At 42.5% G+C, this 25,385-nt stretch overlaps 1 protein-coding gene across 1 annotated transcript in view; it reads right to left on the bottom strand.

Annotated features, from left to right (window-relative positions):
• The window catches only part of CC2D2B (coiled-coil and C2 domain containing 2B), a 104,035-nt gene that overhangs the window by 16,026 nt on the left and 62,624 nt on the right, over positions 1-25,385 (bottom strand). The window contains exons 18-23 of the mRNA XM_044420703.1: positions 23,087-23,204; positions 22,450-22,628; positions 21,888-21,977; positions 18,721-18,834; positions 11,028-11,162; positions 2,039-2,161 (exon numbers count right to left, since the gene is read on the bottom strand). Coding sequence (XP_044276638.1) covers positions 2,039-2,161; positions 11,028-11,162; positions 18,721-18,834; positions 21,888-21,977; positions 22,450-22,628; positions 23,087-23,204 — 759 coding nt within the window. The remainder of the gene's footprint in view (positions 1-2,038; positions 2,162-11,027; positions 11,163-18,720; positions 18,835-21,887; positions 21,978-22,449; positions 22,629-23,086; positions 23,205-25,385) is intronic.

Below are 25,385 nucleotides of genomic sequence, written 5' to 3'. Positions count from 1 at the left end.
GGTATTGTTGATGACAAAAAACTGCTGACAAAGGTGGCTGAAGCAAATATATTCTTAAAATAGTAATTAACATAATGTGTAAACCTTAAAGATTCTTAACTGTTGTTCAAAGTTGTTACCTATTCTGTAGTTCTCCTACCAAATTTTCATCAGTCGAGACATAAAATATTCCTTCTGGCTGAAACACAGTAAAAAAGCTACTGTATAACACTGCAACATATAAACATGATCTGAACAAAAGCATTACAATTTTCTGATACTGAAATTTTCCAATTAATTACAAAATGCATCTTCATTAATTTTCATTAAGATGTGTGTAAAATGGATTCCATGAGGGTATTTTTGGCACCTATTAGCTATTGCTTGTGCTTGAATTGTGATGGGCAATGATAAACTGTGCAGAAGATTGCTAATACTGATGGAGCGATTAGCAAGATTATGGATAACATGGCTATGGATTTCTCCACTAACTGTGCCTCTCTTTTCTGTTTACTCCTTGTAAGGAATTTTTACATTGGGCTGTGGGCCCAGCTCAGCAATCTGTATGTAGTTTTTCTCTGGAACTGAAGAACACATTTATCCATCCATATGTATACAGAGAAAGAATCTCTACTTGTTCAGCTTTCTAACTCCTGTCATCTGTCAGCATTGGCTATGTTGCCCAGGACAGAAGGGAGCTGTAGGCTTAAAAGTGTGAAAGGCCTCACAATGTCCTCCCCTGACCTAGATACATATAATAGTAAACTCAGCTTCTATTCTACAAGCATGGATTCATGTTCCTGGCTGCCAGTCCTGAGGTGAATTTGGTAATACCAGAACAGATCTTCAAACATTCTATCCTATCAGGGTCCCTTTTAAGAGGTCTTCTCCACTGACATGTAAGTGGCTTGAAGGATGAAAGTTTCCATCCTTGGCTGCCACTACTGAAACTTTCCTGTCCATTACTGATTATCTGAATCAGTCTGCCTGCTGTTGTCTTAGGATTTAATATTACTAGCTGTCTAGTTAAAGCAGAAAATATCGTAATCACTGAGGATATATTTGAATCCATTCTGGATTTTTTACTAATCAAAAATACAGTATATTTCTTAAGTATAACATAAAATTGTGTTGTGAGCCGTCCCGAGGCTGTGTAGCAATGGGGATGGCATATAAAAACTTTAAATAAATAAATAAATAAATAAATAGAAAATAGAAAAAAGTATAATAAAGCACAATTACCAACAATAAAATTCATAGCATATTAGATGTCATGAAATCCAGTATCAGTTTTCTATATCATTGGAAACTAATACAATCCTAACCATTCTTATATTCCTGTAAGTATGCCAGTCATATGCATCTTCCCCACACCAGTCACTACAGACAGCATGCTATCCTTCACACTTTTGCCACTATCCCAGCAAGACAGGATCTCAAGCAATTATTGTTGCAGTGGGACTTGAGTGAGCACAGCAAATAATTAAAGTTCAAACACACTTTAGGAAAGATAAAATTACCCTGCCTAAACTTGAGAACTAGCTCCTGACATTTTTTTTTTCCTGTTGTATCCATTTCTTTGTAGTACCAGAATTTGCCTTCTGAGATTCAGCTTCCATATAAATCAAAGTGGCCGCCAGCTACATGGTGTAAATATGTTCTAAAAATAGAGTTTACTGCTATCTAGTCTTGAATAGGACAAGGGCATTGTATAGAACCCATCCCTATTTATTTATTTAGAACATTTAACCTGTTTGTTCATTTAACAATAATTTAAACCAATACAATGAACAGAAAACTACAATAGAATAAAACCAGCAGCAGTTCATCAGAAGAGCAGCAATTAATTCCATCCATGTCAGATATATACTTCCAAAAGCAAGCAAGAGCAAAATAGCTTCAGCCAGCTGCTGATAAACAATAACTCAAAGGAAGGAAGTTAGCTTCATATTTCTAACAGTATTAATTAAAAGGTCCACTTAAGCCTTTAAAATCATTAACAACTTTTGGAATTTATTTCATCTCATTATTATTTATAACATATTGAAAGGCTTGTTACCTGTACAGGCTGTGATTTTAAATCTAGAATATAGTATGGAAACAATTGTTTCCAAAAGCCTTCCTTTGAAATGTCAAAACTGACATACATTGGTGAACTGTTTTGCTGTATGTTGAACCAGACCTATCAAAAGATGAGTACAATTAATCTGAAGAAGTCATGTTAGAACAAAGAAATCCAATAATGTCTTTTTCCCATCTGAAAAATCAAAGAAAGCATTTTTAGAGTGATACAAAATCTAATAAATTCCCTCAAAATAAGAAAGGAATAGCAACGAAGTTATAGTTATATCATAAATATAGTTAACAAGTGGAGATCTAAACAAGAAAAAATATTATGTAGGATACTTTGATATACACTTTTTTAACACTCACATCCCACATAGACCATTCAGGATAACATCTTATGTGACATTTTGCAGCTGAAATCAAATACACATACCTTGTATCATTTCTTGAATGAGGCATGTCTACCCAAATTGTGTTTTCAGTACTACATATGAAAAATGATTTCCATATTTTTCTGAGAAAGCAGTATCACAACATGAGATCTACTTAAACATGGAAATCTGGCTCAATTGAGCTTGCCAGATTTTCTGCCCTGTTTCAGTCTCATAACTGGAAGAGGGTTGAATGGACCACAACTTGCACACATTTTCAAAGCACTGATGAAATTTGCACAAATAAGTGTTCCAAAACCATACAGTTCTACTGTAATTTCTGCAGAATTTGCCAATTTGTGTAAAATCCAAATTTACACAAATTATAATTTGTACATATCTGCACAAATCACACTGCAGCCACATGATTTTAGGGTGCTAATTTGCACAAATGCATTATCAGTTAAATTGCATAATTATGGCTCCAGCATAAAGTTTAGAGTTGGGGTTACACTTTAGATTAGGTTGGGGTTTGGAAAACCTGGGTTCCCATACATGTGAATGGTGCAGAAAGAATACTTGGTCAACAAAAATACTTTGATTGTTGCCTCTGTGCACCTTGTCTGAATGCACATACATTATACCTGTATTTTAGAGTTGGGGTTAATCTTCAGGTTAGAAATAGGGTTAAGAAAATTTGCTATATGTGGTACAGAAAGGGTTAGGAAAAGCTGGGTCAGTCTGTATCTCCAGGGGCCTTGAACTAGCCTCAACTAGGAAAAATGAAAGTAAGGTTGCTTACCTGTAGCTGATGTTCTTGGAGTGGACATCTGTGCACTCATACATATGGGTTCTGTGCCTACACAGTGCCCGTTGTTGGAAAGAGAGATTCTCTAGATAGGCATTTTGACAGGAACCCCACTGCCTTCCCCGATGTGGTATATAAAGGCTGGGCTCCCACCATTTTCTCCAGTTTTCATGAGAGCATTGCTTGGGTCTCAGAACTGGAGAAGTGATGGCCATTCCTGACCTTCTCTGCACCAGTATGGCATGGATGGTAAGATAAAGAAAAGTTATGGAAAGAACTGCCATGGCTGATGTATATTTGATACCAAGTAGGATTACCCCTTCCACTATTATAAATGGGTGGAGTCCCCACTCTCTCACCAGTCAGCTGAAGACCGCTCGATCGTCCCCAGCTGGTACTGGCAAGGAAATGTAAGTTTAATTAAATTTGGAGAAATATGAACCCAATCACTGACACTGAAGTGGGGACAGTGGGCCGGTTGTGTGCACAGATGACCACTTAAAGAATGTCAGTTGCAAGCAAGCAACCTTACTTTCTTCTTCACGGTCTATGTGCATCACACATGGGTAATTAACGAGCTAACCATGAAATGGAGGTGGGAATGTGTTGTCAGTGGAGGACTGCTAATAGGATCATTCATCTGAAGGAGCAGTCTTGCTTGGCTCTGACATCGAGTCAGTCAAGTTTTGAATGAATGTGGATGGACTTGACCATGTTGCCACTCTGCCTAGGTCCTTTACTGGTATAACAATGTGTAGAGCTGTGGATGTAGCTACTGCTCTGGCAGTGTGCTTTCAGTTTTTCTGGGAGTTGCAGTCCCCCTAATTGGTAGACTACAATCCTTTGTCTCTACAATCCAGTGAGCTAGTCTTTGTGGAGTTATGTGGTTGCCTTTTGATTTTTTCACATATGAAACAAATAGCCTTTTAGATTGGCAGAATGGTTCTTTACAGGAACGATAAAAGGCCATTGCCCTTTGAATGTCCAAAGTGTGGTGAGCTGTTTCTACTGCTCTGGATGGTGTTGGGAAGACATCTCTTAAGGTTATGTCTTGGTACAAGTGGAAACGAAAGAGTGGTCCTGTTGGAGCACTGCCTTGTCATTATGGAATATCAGGAATGGTGGGTTGATCTGGAGAACACACAGCTCACTAGCCCAACTGACTGATGGCTACTAAAAATGCCACCTTCCAGGAGAAGATGTAAAGGTTGACTGTAAGGGTTCAAATGGGGCTTTGGGAAAGCCTGCAGAACCACTGAAAGGCTCCATCCTGGCACAATTAATCAGGTTGGAGGTGCAAGATTATGTAGTCATCTGGAAAGAGGGTGTGAGAATGATCATTCCATGAAAGGATGATATTGCTGCTATATCCTAATCAAGCCTTTGATATGCAGGTCATGCAAGATGGTAAGAATTTGATAGATGGATAATGCGGCTGGTTTAAAATCTTGTTCCTTAGAGAATTATTTAAATATCTTCCATTTTGTTCCATATGAACACCTGGTGTTTGGTTTGAGCACAGCATAGAGGATTAACTGAATCTTGGGAGCTTTTTTGTCTACTCAGTGATCCATGCTGTTGATGACTCAGTGTAGGACTAGTCCTTCATCCTGAGATATTATGTTGGGTCTCTTCAGGAGCTGCATGTAGTTCCAGTTGGGCAGGTGAAGAAAGTCTGCAAACCATGCTTGTCACAACCACCATGGGGTAACTAGAATACAGTCAGTATGGCTCCATTGGATCTTGGCTATTACTTTTGTAATCGGTGGAAATGCAAGGAACAGATAAAAAGTGTCCTATTCCAACATATGAGAAATACATCTCCCAAGGACCCATTGCCAGCTCTGGCTTGACAGCAAAATTGGCTGCAGACTGTATTGTTTGGTGTTGCAAATAGGTCCATGGATGGAATCTGGCAGGTTGTGAAGAGGTGTTTTACAGCTTTTGATCTGCCTCCTATTTGTGAGCTGGTCCATCCTTCTGCACCAGCTGTCTGCCAGTTTGTTGTAAATTCTGGCTAGGTGGCCTACAATAATTGCATTCTGCTCTAAGCACCAGTCCCATATTTACAGTGTAAGTTGTGTCAATGATACGGAGCAAGTTGTGCCTTGTTTGTTTAGATAATACACTAGTGTGGTATTGTCCAATCTTATCTGTCTGTGACTGCTCTTGAGCAGTTGTTGGAAGGATAACAACACTTTTTGCACTGGAAGGAGCTCCAAGAAGTTGATATGCTTGATGTATTCCTGATTGCTCCATAATCCATGTGTGGTTTTTTGTTTTTGTTTTCTCAGGCACAGTATGCTCCCCATTCCCAAGGGAAAGCATGCATAGTTATAGTCAAATCCAGTTTCTTGTGGGGTAAAAGGAATCCCATTGGAAAGGTTCTGCTACATAGTCCACCACGTGAGACTGAACCATACTGAGTGAGGGAGTACTAAGTGCTTCCATTTGGAGTCTATGTTTGGTCAGTAGACTTGAAGAAACTACTGCAGGAGCTGTCACATCCACAGGTGAACATCCACAAGTCTACCAAGGCAAACCAGTCCCCTTGCCTTAACAAGGGTAGTATAGTGTGTAGAGAAATCATGCTGAACTTCTTATATGGAATATAGAAGTTCACACCTCTAAGATCTAAAATGGGATGAAGGCTGCTGTCCTCCTTCAGGATGGTGAAAAAACAGGAGTATAACCCCCTGTGGTGTTCAGAAGGTGGGTCAGATCGCTCCCTTTGCTCAAAGCATTACTACTTCCTTTTCTAAGGAGGCTGATGGAGAGGTAGTGCATATAATCCTGAGTGGTGGAAAGGATGTGAATTCTACATGGTAACCAAATTCAGTGATGGAGAGTACCCATCTGTCTGATGTTTTATATCTTCCCATTGTGGAAGGAATTTTCTTAGGCAGCCTTTGAACCAAATTGTTACTGGTGGTGAGGGACTAGTTCAGGTTGGTGGTCAGTGATGTCACCTTTCAACATCCAGCTGTTTCTTTGCAGACTGCAGGTAGTGAGGGAGGCATTCCAATGTTGCTTTGTGGGTGGTCATTGGCAAGCTGGGTAGTATGGCTGATTCCTGCCAGGGTCAGAGAATGTGAGGTAAGATCAACAGAGGGTTTAAAAAATTATAAAACAAGTTAAAGTTATAGATCTAACAAAGGAAAGGAAAGTTCTATTTAGTGAGAAAAGCTGAGGTAAAAGAGCATTCTAAGGCATGAGGTAAGCTAGGTTAGAATCTAAGGCACCCAAACCAGTAGTCAAAGACAAACTGGCTCCCTTCCCCCATGTGGTAAATAAATATGAGGCTCCCACCAAAACACCTAGCTAAGGACTCTCTCTCTCTCTCTGACAATAGGACCCACGCAGGCACAGAGCCCATATGTGTGATGCACAGAGACCCCAAAGAAGAATGAGTGGCAACAAGAACACAGTGACATCTCTCTTCGTGCATTATTTCTAAATGCAGAAAGATTATACCATCATTTTAGGGTTGAGATTAAGTTTCAGATTAAAGTTAGGCTTGGCAAAACTTCCTGTGCATGAACAGGAGCCTGGAATTATCCTTGACTGGGCAGAAAGAGTGACTAATCAATAAGTGCAATCTGAGTGCAGCCCTTCTACATGTTACCTAAATGTATATGAAATATACCTAGGTTTAAGACTGAGGTTAAGCTTCAGGTTAAGGTTAGGGAAGCACAGACCATTGTGGATGTCCAGGGGCCTAGAAATAGCCTAGGTTATTCAAACAAACTGAGCAATTACCAAGAGCACACCAAGAGCCCATGTGTGCTGTCTTCCTGTATGATTTATGAATGTATAGAAATGATGTTGAGTTGTGGTTAAGTGTCAAGTTAGGTTACAATATGGAAAACATGGGTTGCTCTGCTTGTCTTGGGGTCGGGAAATACCCCTGATTATGCAGAAAGCATGAGTGGTCAAGAAGAACACCCTAAGTGCCAGTTTTGTACTTACTGTCTTACTGTATAGGGCTTGCACCTGATCATTAGGATAGGGATTATGCTTCAGGTCATGATTAGGATTAGGAGAACAAATCTCTGTGCATGTGGAATGTCCTGGAGCTATCCTTGAAGGGGCAAATACTGTTAAGCTTCCAGTTAGGGTTATTGAATGGGGAAATCCAGTTCATTTGAGTTTAACAAATTGCCTGACTCTTTCCAATCCAATGGTTGGAAGTGAGCCAAGTTGGAGGGGCATGGATTTCCCTCTCTAAAACAGATCACAATTTTAAAATCACTAATGAATTGTGTACAAATAAGCACCCCAAAACACACGGACCCAGTGTGATTTCTGCAGAATCAGAGTATTTGCATGAAATAATAATTTCTTCAGATTACAGAAGTTGTGCTTTGCACAATTGTCCAAATCACACTAAAATTACATGGTTTTCAGGTGCTCATTTGTTTAAAATATGTAAATTGCAACATTGATAGAGACCGAGATCTACAAACTAGTTCAATTTGTATTAGAGCAAGTCAACACCACTTCAGGGCTAACATAGCAGAATCTGGGAACCTGAACTTTGGTAATCTGTCAAATAATTCATCCCAAATCACAGCACTGCTTAGGGCAAGAAATTGATCTGCTTCAGCCAGGTTCATTCATGACATGACTACCATGCACATTTCTAGCCTATCCTTGACACCCTTATAATGGTGCTTCAACCACCTCCTATGGAAGCCCATTCCATATTCTAGGGATCCTAACTGTCAGCAAGTACTTCCTGGCATCCAAATGGAACCTTGGTTATCTGAGCTTTGCTCCATTGGTACATGTCCTGCCCTCCTGTGCAGAGGAAAAAGGTCTCTACCTACCTCCAGGTGGCACCCCCTCACATACCTATATGTCACCAACAGATCCCCTTGGAGTCTCCTCTTCTCCAGACTGAAATGACCCAGTTCTCTCATTCTCACCTCATATGGCTTTCCCTGCAAACTGGACATCATCCTTGTGGCCCTACACTGCACTGATTCCAACATGTCTATATCTTTCCTGTAATGTGGAGCCCAGAAGTAAATACAATACTCCAGTTGTGGACACACCATAGTCATACAGAGTTTTAGTAATACCTCTCTCGATCTAGAAGCCACACTTCTGGCTATGCAACCAAGGGTGGTGTTTGCCCTCTTGACCACCGCATCACACTGCTGACTCATGTTTAGCTGGCAGTTGACCAATACCCTGAGATACTTTCACAAGTGCTGCTCTCCAGCCACTTGTCCCCTAACCTGTACTTATGGCACCCATTCCTATGCCCCAAGTGCAAGACCTTGCACTTATCCACATTGAACGCCATCCTGTTGTCTCATACAGATCATACCATCCTATTCCCAGGGGAGCCTCAAGCAGTTCTTGCTTGTTTCCTATGCTTTTATCATTAGTGTACATGCATCTCTGCTCCCTCCCACAACCCCCTTTCTTCAGGTCCCCCAGCCTCCTTGTTCTTCCCTTCTTCCCTGTTACATCATAGAAGTTCCACCCACCCCTGCATTACCTCCAACACCTGTACCTGAAACTCTGATCCCTCTCCTCACATTTGTCCAATCAGGACAGGCTTTTTTGGGGACTGTAGAGTTTTTAAAAGGGGCCTCTAATCCAGATTAAAAGGGGTTGGGATAGCATTTTAGAGCAACAAGAGTTGAAATAAGTTCAAAATGTGTAGACTATCAGAGAAATAAAAAAGTGGAGGATCTTGCTTAAAGAGCATAAGAATCTCACGGTCCTGTTTTTGTGTTCAAAAATCACTTGTACATTTCCCTTCTCTTGACAACTTGCCTTTCAAGAGAAAACAAAGGGAAAGGATACCTTATTTGGCTCCTCTTAAAGCAGATGTCCAAGGTTTGTACCTGTTACCCTGTAGCAGCAGGCACTGCCAAGGCTGTGGAGTCAAGTCAGAATCATGGAGTCAAAGTCAGAGTTGGAAACAGTCCTTTGGTTACTGGAGTCAGAGTCAGTAAAAATATGCTGACTCTAATTCCTACTAAATTTAAATTGTAATGTAAATAGTATGTCAAAAATTCCTGCTTCACAGATAATAATTTGATTAACCTATTTTTCAGGTTATATTTTCAGGATATATTTTAATTTCATATATTAGCGAAAGAAGCATCCCATTAAAAAAAATTCCCAATGGCAAAAAATGTGTCAACAAAGTTGGTAATTTTCAAACACTTTACAATAGCAACAGGTGGAAAATATTATGTGTGTCAGTGTATTATAGAAGATGATGAATGTGAAAAAGGATGTGTTCCAAAAATTAGCATGTTTTGTGGTTCTGATAAAAATGCATCTACAAGAGCATCAAGTTCAAAAAGACACTTGCAGCATTTGATAGGTTGAGTGCTTTCAATAAATATAGGAATAAATATAATAATTATTTATTTAGTATTGATATAAAAAATAAAAGAGTCAGAATTGAAGGTACCATCAATTTTGGAGCTGGAGTCAGGGTCAGAGTCAAAAGTTTTATGTACCAGCTGCACAGCCCTGGGTACCCCACGACCCAACATTGCTCAACCAAGGGTCCCATTTTCTACATTCACACAAATGTCAAAAAAATTAACTCCACACAAAAACCTGTACATTCCTTGTACAGAAATAATTTAAAATTACTTTTTCTCAGACACTTTGAAGGAGCTGGCAGTGGCTATCATACTAGAGATAGTGAAAGCCTGCTATCAAGCCAAACGTTGAAATCTCCAGGAAAAAAATGGTGAAGATGAAAACATGCCACTGCAAACTGAAAAGAGTGCTGGTCCAACCCACTACATATCTACACACATTTCAGTTTATTTGACACATTGAATAGAATGTATAATACCATCAGTCTAATCAGCAGATTTAATACAAAGTGAATTCTCCAATATGTAACAGATGCAGTAGAGTAATGCCTGGAGCTATAGTTAAACATGCTGGTTGGTCATCTTTTAATTCAACTGAAGGCATATTAAAAATCCAGAATGACTGGTTACAGTTAATCAACATGAGCTAATGTTAGGAGATGGCTTTCTGATCACTGGGAATCATTATAAAGCTTTAAATAATATGATAATCAAACTTGGAGAAAGTGATTATCTTCTTTCCTTCACTGCAGAAGCGAGAAACAAATAAAAATGGTTGGAAGGGAAGGAGAGAACTGCTTCAGACAGTTTTGAAACCAGCTAGGAATTGGAGTGTAAGAGGAAAGTGCTGCACAAGTTGCTCTCTAGGAATCTCATGCAGAGTGTGCTATCTTTTAGAAAAATGTATTTGCCTCTATTATAGTCTGCTTAAAAAGGTAAATGTTTCCCCATGACATTAAAGTCCAGTCATGTCTGACTCTTGGGGGCAGTGCTCATCTCCATTTCCTAGCCAAGGGAGCCAGCGTTTGTCTGCAGACAGTGTCTGTGGTCATGTGGCCAGCATGACTAAACACTGAAGTGCACGGAACGCTGTTACCGTCCCACCAAAGTGGTACCTATTTATCTACTTGCATTAATATGCTTTCGAACCACAAGGTTGGCAGGAGCTGGGACAGAGTACGGGAGCTCACCCCGTCTGCAGATTCAAACTGTCGACCTTTCAATCAACCAGCCCAGCAGCTCAGTGGTTTAACTCACTGCACCACTGCATCCCTATATTCTGCTTACATAATTATAAATACAACAAATATTTCAAACACCAGAATTTTCTATCATTTTCTCATTGTAAGAAAATTAAACCTACAAGTATCATTCCGGGAATTTCCCACTACTTGAAAAGGTAAGGAAAATAATTAAATATGATTATACTTAGACATAATTACTTACATTTTCCCAGCTAATTAAGCAATCAATACTCTGCAGTGGGCAAAATGCATCAAACTGTTTATAGCACTGGCCATTCAGTGGATTCCACAGAAAATATTCTCCATTTTCTTGTGTTGCTACATAAGCTACTTTCCCCTATAACAGCAAAAGTAGATGCCACCATTTTTATTCATTTTATATTCAACATGAATTAAGCTTTATCTTCAATCCTTATATTAGCTATCATTTCTGTTGTGTTTTGAAACCATGTTACAGTTTTTAACATAAATTGAACTGGGAATGAGGCCAGAACATGGTCCAAGTCTAGGATGTTTCTTACAATTATGGCATACCAGAGAAAAGGAAACTATCTGCAGTGTTAGGTAAGTCACCAACACTGACTCAGGGACAGTGGGTGGGTTCTGTGAAGGCACAGATGACAACTCAAAGAACAACAGTTACAGGTAAGCAACCTTACTTTCTTCTTCATGGTCTCTGTGAATCATGCATATGGGTGACTAGAAAGCTTACCAAGTATGGTGGTGGGGGTGTCATCACTGAAGAATGGAGGATAATACTGAATGTCCAAAGGAGCAGTCCTGTCAGTAGTGTTTTACAAATGTTGAAGGTGTAGACTAGCTAGTTGCTTTGCAGAAGTGTTGTGGTGAGATCCCAGTATACAATGCTCTGGAGGTTGCCATGGATCTTGTTGAAAGTGCTTTGGGTTGGTCCAGTAGCTGTAAGTGTACCAGGTGATAATCCACTTTTATTGCCTCTACAATCCAATGGGCCAGCCTTTCAAGGACTGATCGGTTTGCCCTTGAATCATTCAATGTAGGCTACAAATAGTCTTTTGAAATAGCCCCATATGCCTTTCGGTCCCAGGGCAGTGTGAGCAATCTGAGATGTTCTGTCAGCCACTGGATGAATGCCAGTGATGGCACCGGAAAATGATCTTGTAGTGACGTAGGGCTATCAGAGAGGCCCGCCACAAATCTCTGTCTTGGTGAGTGTGTTCTCTGGATGTCATGACACACAGTCCCTCTCCTGAGTAAATACACTGCTTCAGAGTTCCTTTTCACAATTCATTATTACACGTCCTTATTGTCAAACATCTCTGAATTCACCCAGAGTAAACTGCTGAACTCTCTCTGAGCCCTTCCCTTAATCTTCATCCCATTTAAGAGGTACTCTCAGTTGCCAACTCAGAGGCATGGCACAGAAATCCCTCACCTGTCTCTGCGCCTCCCATAGTGCCAACAACTGAATCTCCTACCTGTGTTGCTTTCTGTTCTCCCATGGGCAGATTGGAGCTCTTGTCATCTTCCACTCCCAACCCTGCTCCTTGATGAGCTGCCTCTTCATTCCCACAGGATGATTGATCGCCACACCCACCCAGCTGGGGCAATGGCATTTGATCTGTGGACAATCCCTGGCCTTGATCTGATACTGTCATTTGCTGAGATTCCAAAACTTTTTTGTCTTGACTGTCTGAATTCCCTTTCCCATCAAATCTATCAACAGACTGCAGCCCTTCTGGTCACTTTTCCCTGTGTGTCTCCACAACATTGTACGGGTTGGCAATGTGATCCGAGTAGATGGTGATCAGGATGGTGAGTCCTGTATTTTCTCTTCAAAGAAAAACTGGGCTGCACTCGGCTTGGATCGTTTCTCAGCCTGGATCATTGTTGGAATGCTAGCAGTGGTTGGAGTGATGTGGATCGATTATGGGGCCAGCTTTGAAATGGTAGCTGGAACTGCTGGTAGGTAAGGCAAATGAGCTTGCTCCATAGCAGTTGGAGAGTGGTGTCCAGACTTTTTGCAAGCTTTTGCTTGCCCTTTTTTATAGCTGTGACTGGCTCTTCCACCATTTTGGAAGAGCCAGTAACAGCTGCATCTAGTGTATATTTACCATCTAGTGCATATTTAGTTTTTCTGGGCACTGACAGAGCAGTTAAAGGAGCTTCCATGTCTGCATATAGGGCTATGTGAGATGCCGACAGGTGGTCTTGTGAGTCCCCTTCAACATTTTGCATTGCCACAAGAGCCCTGGTTCACATTTCTGTCTTCGGACAGCATGCCCTGCTCTTCCTGGCTTGTATATTGAAAGCCTGACAGTGTGGGCAGGTATCTAATTGGTGCTCTTCGCCAAGGCAAAAGAGGCACAGCAAGTGTCCATCTGAGGAGGGCATTTTCACTCTGCACCTTACACTTTCTAAAGACCATCTTGAGCACCATCGGGCTTTTGACTCTGGCGTCTTGGCAGAGCAGCAGAGGCACAGGCTGGGAGAGAGTGCTGAGTGGCCAGGGGACTGGCAAAGGCAGGGTAGGAGCTGGGCAGGGGAGCAGAGGGCCAGGAGCAGCAGAGAGGAAGGGGGCAGGGCCAGAGGGGCTAGAGGGGCCAGGAGGAAGCAGACAGGCGGGGCCACCGGCCTGAGGGGCTGATAAGGCATCATCCCTTGTCTGCGTCCCTTAGCTGTGGCCCGGGCTGTCTGGGGTCTCCTTTCCCTGGGACGTAGAGAATTTTTTTTTTGGCTTTGTTTTCCTTCCTTCCTTTCTTTCTTACTTACTTTCTTTTTTTGTTTGGTTGGGGGTTTGTTTGTTTTTTGGTGCTGTGCTGTGCTTTGCATTGTTTTTCCTCCAATTTAAATTTAAGTTTATTTTATAAATTTAAGTTTGTTTTATAAATTTAAGTTTATTTTATAAATTTAAGTTTGTTTTATAAATTTAAGTTTATTTTATCCTTGTTTGTGTGCACGAGTGGGTTTTTGTCTGGGAGAACTGGGCGAGTGAGAGGAACTGCAGGACAAACAAGGCAGGGGACCAAGGGAAGGTCTCGGAAGGGATCCCAATGGCAGACCAGGAGATGGCCTTGGCAGGAGTCATGGGTGTTGCTGTCCGCTGCGACAGCTGCAACATGTTCGCCCTTCTCCCCCAGGAGAGGCAGGGTTACACTTGCCCTGGGTGCAAGCTGGTGACCCTGCTAGAGGAGGAGGTGAGGTGCCTGAGGGCCAAGAGAGCTCTCCAGGCCCCCCGGGAGCAGGCCCCTCTGGACAGAAGGTTGAGAGAGAGACCACGGGAGGAGCAGCCGGGGAGACATGGAGGCATGTCACCCACAGGAGGAGGAGGCCAGCACAGCCTCCTCCTTCTCCTGGCACCAATCTGGAGCTGGGAAACAGGTTCTCTCCACTTGGGGAGGCTGGGGCTGATGAGGCCTCGGGGGACCAGCAGGGCCCCCCAGCCTGGGACGACAAGCAGCAAGTGGACCACTGCAGGAGAGGCGAGAGCCAGGGCATGGCTGCCCACCACCACCAGGAAGACACAGTGGCAGGTGATTGTTGTTGGGGACTCCCTGCTGAGGGGCACTGAGGTGGCAGTGTGCCGCCCCAACCTGGAGACAAGGGAGGTTTGCTGCCTGCCAGGCACACGCATCCGGCATGTGAAGGACAGAGTGGAGTGTCTTGTTCGCTCCGGGGGTCACCAGCCGCTCCTGGTGATCCATGTGGGCACAAACGATGTGGCCAGGCCGGGTGTGGTTGGGACCAGCAGGGACTTTGAGGCCTTGGGGAAGAAACTCAGGGAGCTGAAGGCCCAAGTGGCCTTCTCGTCAATCTTACCAGTCTGGGGATTTGGGCCAGGAAGGGGCAGGAGGGTCTCCAAGGTGAACGACTGGCTTAGGGTATGGTGCCTAAAAAGGAATGCTTCGGGTTCCTCGACCATGGAACTCAATTTCTTGCCAATGGACTTCTGGCAAGGGACGGGTTGCACCTCACGACGATGGGGAAAAGGTCCTGTGGAGATGCTCTAGCGAGCTTCGTCCAGAAGACTTTAAACTGAGCCGGGGGGGGGAGGGTTCAGGCCCCCCAGAAATGTGTCTGCACTGGACAAGTGTGGGGAGAGGATCAGGGCTCTGAGAGCAGGGTTTTAGAGGTACTGCAGGGACTGACAGGACTCCTACAGAGAGAGGCCAGGTATCAGGGAGGATGGGAGGAAGGAGGAGGCTGGGAACTCCAAGGAAAGGAAGCGGTGGGAAGGAGTTGAGGTGCATGTACACCAATGCTAGGAGCATGGGTAATTAGCAGGAAGAGCTTGAAGCTCTCCTGGGAATAGGAGGGTATGATCTGGTGGGAATCACAGAAAATTGGTGGGATGAAAGGCAAGTCTGGAAAGTGAACATAGAAGGGTATCACCTTTTTAGAAAGGACAGGAAGGGAAAGAGAGGTGGGGGCGTGGCTTTATACGTCAGGGAAGGGATAGGATGCAGTGAGATAGAATGCAGCATAGATGGGGATTCGGTAGAGGCAGTCTGGGTGAAACTTAGGGGTTTTGACAGGGAAAGAGACTTGACAGTGGGGGTATGTTATCGCCCTCCAGGTCACCTTGAGACCCTGGATGATGTCCTGACAGGCCAGATTCTAAGGATATCTCAGGGAAGAGACACAGTAATTATGGGAGATTTCAATCTCCCGGATATTACTTGGGAGACTCACTCGGGGGTGACAGCCAGGTCGCGTTGCTTCCTAGAAGCTATAGAGGGAGGGTTTTTCACACAGAGGGTCCGAGAGGCAACGAAGGGGGGAAACATCCTTGACTTGGTCTTGACCAATAGGGAGGAGCTGATAGATGAAGTACAGATTAGGGGAGTTCTGGATGAGAGTGTTCACTCCATCCTTTGCTTTGATATCAGGAGACTGGGGACATGCAATAGGTCAAGCACTAGAAGCTGGGACTTCAAGAGGGCCAACTTTGGCCAACTGAAGGCAAGACTGGGGAAAGTCTCCTGGGATAGGTTACTGGAAGGTAAGCGAGTTGAGGAGGGTTGGATAGCACTCAAAAGGGAGGTTTTGGAGGTGCAAGCCTTGACAATACCTCTAGTCAGTAAGGTGGGGAGGTGGAGGAGAGTGCCACCATGGATGCGAAAGGAGGTGGTTAGAGGGATTAGATGAAAGAGGAAGCTCCGTAGGAAATGGGTACTGGGCGAAATAGACAAAAGGGTATATCGAGAGGAGGAGGCCCGTTGCAGAAGGATTCTTCGCAAGGCTAAGGACTTGCCAAGAATATCAAGAGCAATAAAAAGGGCTTCTTTCAGCATGTAAATAGGAAGAGGAAGGGGAGACGAGTGGTGGGACCACTAAATAAGGAGGAAGGAGATCCAGTGACTGATATGAGGGAACAGGCACAGATGCTAAATGACTATTTTGCCTCTGTGTTCTCCCCAAAGCAGGACAGCGGATATCCGCATAGGAGATTAGATGAGGCTGGGGGCTAAGGGGCACAGATTAGAGTCACCCCCCTAGAAGTTGAGGGGCTCCTCAGGGTATTGTACATTACAGAGGCGCCAGGCCCTGACAGGTTACACCCGAGAGTACTTAGAGAGTTGGCAGGGGTTCTCTCACGCCCGCTGGCCTCCATTTTTGAGGCCTCATGGAGAAAGGGTGAAGTTCCAGAGGACTGGAGGGTGGCATCAGTGGTCCCAATTTTCAGAAAGGGTAGTAGAAAGGACATGGGGAATTATAGACCTGTTAGCCTTACGTCCATTGTAGGAAAATCAATGGAAAGGCTCATAATAGAGAGAGATCTAGTGATGCTAGATAGGGAAGGGAGGCTGACAGCCACACGACACGGCTTCCACAAAAACAGGTCCTGCCAGACAAACCTTGTGGAATTCTATGACAAGGTTTCGAGATGGCTAGATGGAGGGGATGCAGTGGATGTGGTATACCTGGATTTCAGCAAGGCCTTTGACAAAGTACCCCATGATATCCTGGAGGAGAAACTAAGGAGTTTTGGGATATACCAAAGCACTGTCCGGTGGATTACAGCATGGTTGACTGACCGAAAGCAGAAGGTAACCATTAGTTGGAAATCATCGGGATGGCAGCCAGTGACAAGCGGGGTCCCCCAGGGCTCTGTCCTGGGGCTGATCCTGTTTAATCTTTTCATAAATGACATGGAAGAAGGGGTGAACAGTCTGCTGATCAAATTTGCAGACAACACTAAAACTGGAGCAGTGGCCACAACTGAGGAGCAGGTACTCCAGATCCAAAAGGATCTGGACAGACTATGGAAGTGGGCAGGAGACAACAGGATGGCATTCAATGTGGATAAGTGCAAGGTCTTGCACTTGGGGCACAGGGATAGCTGTCATAAGTACAGGTTAGGTGATAAGTGGCTGGAGAGCAGCACTTGTGAAAGGGACTTCAGGGTACTGGTTGACTGCAGGCTAAACATGAGTCAGCAGTGTGATGTGGTGGTCAAGAGGGCGAACGCCACCCTTGGCTGCATAGCCAGAAGTGTGGTTTCTAGATCAAGAGAGGTATTACTACCACTCTATACGCCTCTGGTGCGCCTGCTACTGGAGTATTGTGCTCAGTTTTGGGCCCCTCATTACAGAAAGAATATAGCCAGGTTAGAGTCAGTGCAGCACAGGGCCACAAGGTTGGTGGCTGGTTTGCAGGGAATGGGGTTTGAGGCGAGACTGAGGGAACTGGGTCTCTTCAGCCTGGAGAAGAGGAGACTCAGAGGGGATATGTTGGCGACATACAGGTATGTGAGGGAATGTCACATGGAGATGGGTAGAGACCTGTTCTCCCCTGCAGAGAAAGGCAGGACACGCTCCAATGGAGCAAAGCTCAGGGAGCCAAGGTTGCATTTGGATGCCAGGAAGCACTTCCTGACAGTCAGGACCCCGAGGGTGTGGAATGGGCTTCCATGAGAGGTCGTTGAGGCCCCATCGGTGCAGGTGTTCAAGGACGTGCACAGGGTGGGCATTTCGTGAGCGGAGCCGGCTGGTGCCAGAGGTCAGACTAGATGGCCCGGGAGGCCCCTTCTGACTCGCTCTGTTTCTATGTTTCTATAAAAGTTAGATGAAAAAAGTATAAACTTTTAAGAAGACAATAGAAGGAGTTTTTTTAATTTTTATATTGTCATTTTATTTTATTTTTTGTGAGGGGAAGATGTTTAGGAAAGGGGTTGTCACAACTTGAATTGATTATTCCGTGTCTTACAATCTGGTATCAGTGAGATCTTGACCTTCCTCTTTGTGACAGCCTTGAAGTACTTATAGAGTGATATTTTGTCCCCTCTCAGTCTTCTCTTCTCAAGGCCGAACATGCCCAGTTCTCTCATAGGTCAACGTTTCCAAACCCTGGATCATTTTTGTTGTCCTCCTCTGGACCTTTTCTGATTTTTCAGCATCTTTCTTAAATCTTGGTGCCCAGAATTGGACACAGTATTCAGATGAGATCTGACTAGTGAGGAGTACAGGGGAACTACTACTTCTTGTGATTTGCAAGTAATACTTATTAGCTTAAGACAAAACAATGGAGATGTATATTTCATAGTCACAAATAATATATTTTCAATTAAAATAACAAGTGGAATGTATGGACATTAGCACTATTGAATGTTACAGCATACTGAGTAATATACATGATTATCTAATATGAAATATTCCATTACTCTCCATTTGGTAAGGATTTGAACAACCCATCTTGAAATAGAACATTTTATTGATCATTATAATGGAACTTCTTGTGACAAGAACGTAAACAAGTTAAGACGAACTATTTCATAGCCACTTTATATTAGCAAATGTGCTAATGAACTTCTTGCTATGATATCACAATCTACCTTATATAGCTCCATTCATTAGGTATTTGATATTTTATGAGAAACTATACAAACAAGTATTTCAATATTTTGCTAGACTTACTTCTAATACAGATGTTCCCAGCAGTATCCATGCTTTTTTCCCAACATACAAAAAGTAGTTGCATAGAAGCACTGCATGTTCCTCTTTATTAGCAACACCCAATTTGAGGCAATCCTATCAGAAATATAAGATTACAGATTTAAAATCAAAACTACTGTGATTTATTCTGCATCTTCCCACAAAATGATAGATAGATACATAGAATGAATGAACGAACGAATGAACTTTATTACGGTCAAAGACCAGCTCAATTTGAGTAAATAAATAGGTATAGAAAGGAAAGAAAATGCATTAAAACATAGAAACATAGAAACAGAGCAAGTCAGAAAGGGCCTCCCATGCCATCTAGTCTGACCCCCAGCTCCAGCCAGCTCTGCTCACAACCTGCCTACCATGTGTATGTCTAGCCTATCCTTGAACAAACAAACAAACAAACTGTCATAAAGCCCCAGTCGGATTAGTAGGCACTTCGATACAATGCACTACTACTATAACTCATATCCATCAACTTGAGTAAGTGACATTCCCAGACTTTGTCTGTCATCCAGCTAAGCAGAACCACACTCCCTCAAGATCCTTCTTCGGACACCCATTGCAGCTGTGAAGAATTTAGTGACACTGTATTTTAGCCTTGGATTAGTGTCAGACAGCAAACTAGAGACATATTGTTGTCCTGTACAGCCTGGAAAGCAATTCATCAGTGGGGAAATGAATGCAATGTGAATATACCATCCCTCCAAACCTGCCAAGGGGAGACCATTAAGGTGAGCCAAGGTAAAAGCCCTTCTGTGTTTGTGCAAATCCAATTGTTCAAGTTAGGGTACAGCTAACGCAATGTGTCCATAGTCCTCCTTAAAATAGAATTCTAGGGTGCTACTGAGATCACTTTGTCTCTCTATGTCTGCTATGCGCTGCTTGATAGTTTCCATTGCCTGTTTGAAGCCCATATTTAGTAGAGACCGCAAGTGAAGGTCCAAGAAAGCTATTTTCTGCTTGATTGATTTAGTCCAGTTGGATTTAAAATTGTCTTCCAAATTAATGAATCAAGGCCAATTGGAAAATACAATAATCTGAGCCAGTGCACAAGAATAGCATCCCGGATCCTAGTTTCAATTTTAATCTGACTGGTCTCTAATCTTATCTTTGCATTGGAGACATCTCTAGGAACATCTAGCATTGCCCTCAGAAATTTTGAATGTACACATACTTGGGTATTCAGAAAAGGCCCCTATTAAGATCTGTACAGTAATTGAGCTAGTACTTTTGCTCAGTATAATTGGAGGGCTAAGGGGATGGTCAACACAGAAATCAGATTAACTATGTGCTCTGCAGTCAAAGCTCTATATAGTCAGTAAAAACAAGACCAGGAGCTGACTGTGGCTCAGATCATGAGCTTCTTGTTGCAAAATTTAGGCTTAAATTGAAGAAAGTAGGGAAAAGCACTAGGCCGCTCAGGTATGACCTAAATTATATTCCTGATGAATATACAGTAGAGGTGACTCATAGATTTAAGGAATTAGATCTGATACACAGATCTGCTATGAACTGCTCATTGTTGTGCTTGATTTCCCAAGCCCTTCCCAGCTGCCACTTTAAATTCTATGGTAACTCCTTCTCCTGAGGTCAGGATTCCAACATCAGGAACAGAAGAAAGAAGTATCATGGGGTAGATTGGTCAGACAGGAGAGGCCACAGTTTCGATGGCCTGTCAGCCTGCAGCTGTGTCTTCAACAAAATGAGCACTTTACATGCTCGAGGTCAATCTAATGAAAAATGCTATGATAAAGAATGGAAAGGGTAAACGCCTCCATTGCTCCTGACTTCACAGGACTGTGCTAAGTTAAAGGCTTACACAATATAAATATTTTCATTACCTAGAAATTTCAAAATATAGGAAACAAAATAGCATTAGAACAGATGGAACATATTGACCATCTTTCACTTCATTTTTAAAAGAATGTATATGTTTTATTCTGTGGTTCAATTTTATGTTTTTGTTTTGTGAACTACATAAGAACATAGGTCATACTGAATCAGAGCAAGGATCCATCTAATCTAGTATTTCGCTACACAGTGGCCAGGCCAGCTGTGCTCAGGATCCTATTAAGAAGGATATGACAACTACAGCAACCTCCTGCCCAAGTTCCCCAAACTGATGTACATAAGCATCCTGCCTATGTCAGCAGTAGTCTACTGCTGACATATGCGGTATGCTTATGTCAGCAGGGGAAGGCTGGCCATGACTACTGCAGCAGTAGCAGCAGTAGTCATGGCCAGCCTTCCCCTCCATGAATTTGTCCAATCACCTTTTAAAGCTAGTCAAACTCTTGATAATTACATCCTCATGGAAGTGAATTTTATAATTTATCTCTATGCTGTACAAAGTATTTCCTTTTATCTGTCTTGAATCATTCACCAATTAGCTTCATGGGATGACCTCAGGTTTTAGTATTATGGAAGAAGGAGAAAAATGTCTCCCTATTCTCTTTCTTCTCATGATGCACAAATTTGTACACCTCTGTCATCTTTCCACTTATTTGCCTTGTTTTTCTATGTTAGACAATCTCAGCTGTTGTAACCTTTCCTCATAAAGGTGTTGCTCCAATCTCTGATCATTTTAATTGCACTTTTCTGAATGTTTTCTAACTCTACAATATCCCTTTTCAAGTGCCGCTAACAGTATTCTAGTTGCACCATAAATTTGTAGAAGGGCAGAATGACATTGACAATTTTATTTTCAATGTCTTCCCTAATAGTGCCTAACATGGAGTTTCCCTTTCCACAATAGCCACACACCAGGTTGACATTTTCACTGAGCTGTCCATCATAACTGCAAAAGCACTTTCTTGGTCAATCACTGCCAGCTGAGATTCCCTCAGCTTCTATGCCCCAGAGAGTGTTTTCAGGATTGTTAACTAATCTTATTCATATTTAAAATGCTGTTAGTAAGTGCTGTCAGGTCATCCCTACCTTATGATGACCCTATGAATGAACGCCTTCTAAAATGCCCTGACCTTGCTTAGCTTTTATACAATTAAGGCTGTGGCCATCTCATTGCTGATCTTTCCCTTCTTCTACCTTTGATGCATTATTTTCTTGTGCATTATGCACAAAAAAAGAAACAAATTAAAATCAATGGAACATTAACTCTGTAAACTTTGTATTACCTCTGATGTTATCCAAATATCAACATCATCACTTTCATCCACAGAGTCTGATATGCAAGGAATTAAAGATACAAATCGTGATATAAGATCCTATAACATAAGCAAGAATAGATCTATCACAGTAATGCATGTTAGAAATTCTAAGTTACGTGTTTATATATGGATTTATTAAAAGCCTCAAACACTAGTTTCTGTATTGCAGTTTTGTTTTGTTTTCACATTTTGTCACAGAAGTATCAAAGACAGGCTATTTTCAGACAAAGAAACACTAACAATCAAAAAGCAATGTGTGTAGCTATAGTCTGTCTTTCCTTTTTAATGGATTCTTTTATTTTCTGGTGAGTGAGAGAAGACAGAAGTTGTAGAGGACAACAGATTGAAGACAACCATGTCTAGAGTTTCCTGTAAAATACTGTGTATGAGGCAGTGCAATTGTGCTATAAAAGTCTCATTAGGAAGACACAACAGGAAAATTGCCCAGACAACTTCATCTATTGAGTGGTATAGGAATGAAATTCCTCCTCATCATCAACTTATTTTATGAGAAACATTCCATACTTACAGAAGTTGAGTTAGGATCATCAGGATACATATCCAGTAACAGCTGTGGTGGATTAAGAGAGGTAATATACTTTGTTACTAAAATACTTTTTCCTTGATGGTTAAAAACTGATGTTACTATTCTCCTCTTTGGAAACAGTGCCTTACATGTCTGCTTAAAAATGTATGCTCTTTGCAATAGTGTTTCATTTTCGTGATCTGAAAGCTAAAACCATATGTAGAACTGAGGTTTTTTAATTTAAATGTATTTTTCATCTGAATATAGATGAAAATGTTGCTTTAAAAATATCATATTGAATAGGAAAAAGATGAAGGCCAACCTTATCTGATTGTAAATTATTTTCAGCTGAAGATAGCTGAGGTTCAATAGTGACAAAGATTGTTAAAAAGGTATAATCTTTCAAATTCTGCCCATTACAGTCTTCTTTAGGGGGAACATATGTCTTACTCCAAGTATATCCAAGCAAAATTGGTGGTGTATTTACTTGAAATGTACCACAGATCTATAAACACATAATAAACACATGCACATGATTTCAGAGACAAAAAATCTGATAACATGGCTGTATTAACATTGCTTTTTCAAAAGCAACTCAATATCTGGGGTTATATTGATAATATAATCTCTTGAAATTCATACTTTGTCTTGTTCTTTACCTTTGACTGTTCCAGGAGAGCAAAGAAAGGAAACGTAACTGATCCAAGCCAATTCTTTCTTACATAGGAATGACCACTACAGCTTTTTGGACAGGCATCCTAATAAAATACAAAACCTGGGTTAATCATTGTGTGTGTGCATGCACACACCCATACACATTAGTTATTTAGCAATGTTTTCATAACAGCTAAAATACTATCTTAATAGTATCTTACGTGCCTTTTTACCATTACCACCATGACCACAAAATTAATCTCCAGTACTGCTATTAAATAGATTTAGGATGCAATCCTATGGCCTCCTGACATCATCTGTCCTTGGTGCTCAGACTCTAATGGCTGAGTTCCCCACCCCACCCTGCTCACAACCAACACAGAAAGAACCATACCAGTTGCTTTTCCAAGAGCAGAGAGTGCCTCAAAGAGTGGGGAAAGGACATGCTGGGAAGAAAGAAGCCTGGGACCATCCACCTTCCTTGATTCTTCTTTTCACTCCAACCTTCTCCTGTCCCCTCCCCTCCCCAGCACTTTATCTAGATAAAGGCAGGTTGCTTACTGGTGGTTCTCTGAGTGGTCATCTATGCATTCACACATATGGGTGCTGCGCCTGCACAGTGCCTACAAGTATTTTCAGGAAGATTCTCTCAGCTATAACAGTTTTTGGTGGGAACTCTGCTCCCCCTCCCACTATTATAAATAGGCAGAATCCCTACCCTCTCGCCAGTCAGCTGAAGACTGCCTGATCGCCCCCATCTGGTACCAGCAAGGAAATGTAAGTTTAATTAAATTTGGAGAAATATGAACCCATTCACTGACACCGAAGTGGGGCTGGCAGGTGGCTTGTGTGAATGCACAGATGACCACTCGAAGAACAACAGTTACAGGTAAGCAACCTGCCTTTCTTCATCATGGTCTCTGTGCATCACACATATGGGTGATTAGCAAGCTTGCCCACCTGGAGGTGGAACGGGGTCACTATTGAAGGTCTGTGGATAAGACAGCATGGCCAAAGGAGCAGTCCTGTCTGGCTTTGATGTCTAAATGACAGTGCTTTATAAAAGTGCACGGGGTTGTCCATGTAGCAGCTTTACATAAGCTCTGTACAGGAATGCCCACATGTAGGGCAGGTAAGGTAGCTACAGCTCTGGTGGAGTGTCCTTTTGGGGACACTTGGCTGGTTGATATGAGAGTTGGATAGTTTCCACAAACTTCCATAAATAGTTAGTTTCCACAAATAAATAGTTTCCTATCCATTTTGATAGGCGTTGGGTCCCTATTAGTGTTCCTTTATCATGTTCAGAGTATTTAATGAATAGATGTTCAGTTTTTCTGAACAACTTGGTTCGGAACCGATAGAACACCAGGGATCTGCACACGTTGAGGCAATGTAAGGAACACTCAATCGGTGTCAACAGCGCTGGAAAATATGCTGGCAGGACGATGTCTTGATTGAGGTGGAACACTGTTGCTACTTTAGGGAGGAATGTTGGGTCCGTGCAAAGAATCACCTTCTCTTTATGAAAGTTAAGGTATGGGGGGGGGGGGTCAACCTGAAGAGTGCATATCTCACTAGCCCTTCTTGCGAATGTTATGGCGGCCAGGAAGGCTGTCTTCCATGAAAGCAGTTAGAAATCAACAGAGGCCAGAGGTTCAAATGGAGGCTCCGTTAATGCTTGTAGAACAATGGACAGGCTCCATGTTGGGATAATTGATCGGATTGGAGGCTGAACGTTTTGTAATCCTCATAGGAAGCGGCGTACTAACTGGTGGGAGAACACTGAATATGTCCTCTATGGTACGAAATGGCTGCAACATACACCATGCTGGAAGACAGTTTGAGATCCCAAGAGAGGTCAACAGACAGACCAGCAGTTCAGAGAAGCGTTCCATGTTTTCACCAGGTGATCCTGGGTCTTGAGCTGAAACCAAAAGGTCAGGGAATGTAGAAGCTTGCTCTGTGTCCTCTGAATCTGACTCCAAGTAATAAGTGGTGCTTGAGGATGAGGACTGTGCTGGAGATTCTCCCAGATGGGTGATGGCGGTCACTGAGGTTGTCGGAACCTCTTGAGATGGTGGTACATGTGGGAGAGGTCACTTCTGACACATTGGTGGTGGTGGGCATGGGTATCCATATGGTAGGTAGTACTCCCACGGATATCCAGGGTCGTAATGCCCAGGCCCAAATCCTCCATATGGAGGCAGCATCCAATATCAGCTCTGGTCGCGACGAGGTGGCTCAGTTTTGAAGGGTGGAAGCCAATGGATTATCTCAGTGAACCA

The sequence above is a fragment of the Varanus komodoensis genome, unplaced genomic scaffold (assembly GCF_004798865.1).
Source record: "Varanus komodoensis strain SLA01 unplaced genomic scaffold, ASM479886v1 scaffold11, whole genome shotgun sequence".
NCBI classification, from domain to species: domain Eukaryota; kingdom Metazoa; phylum Chordata; class Lepidosauria; order Squamata; family Varanidae; genus Varanus; species Varanus komodoensis.
The sequence above is the reverse complement of the archived record's forward strand: the minus strand, read 5'-3'. Positions and strand labels throughout refer to the sequence as shown.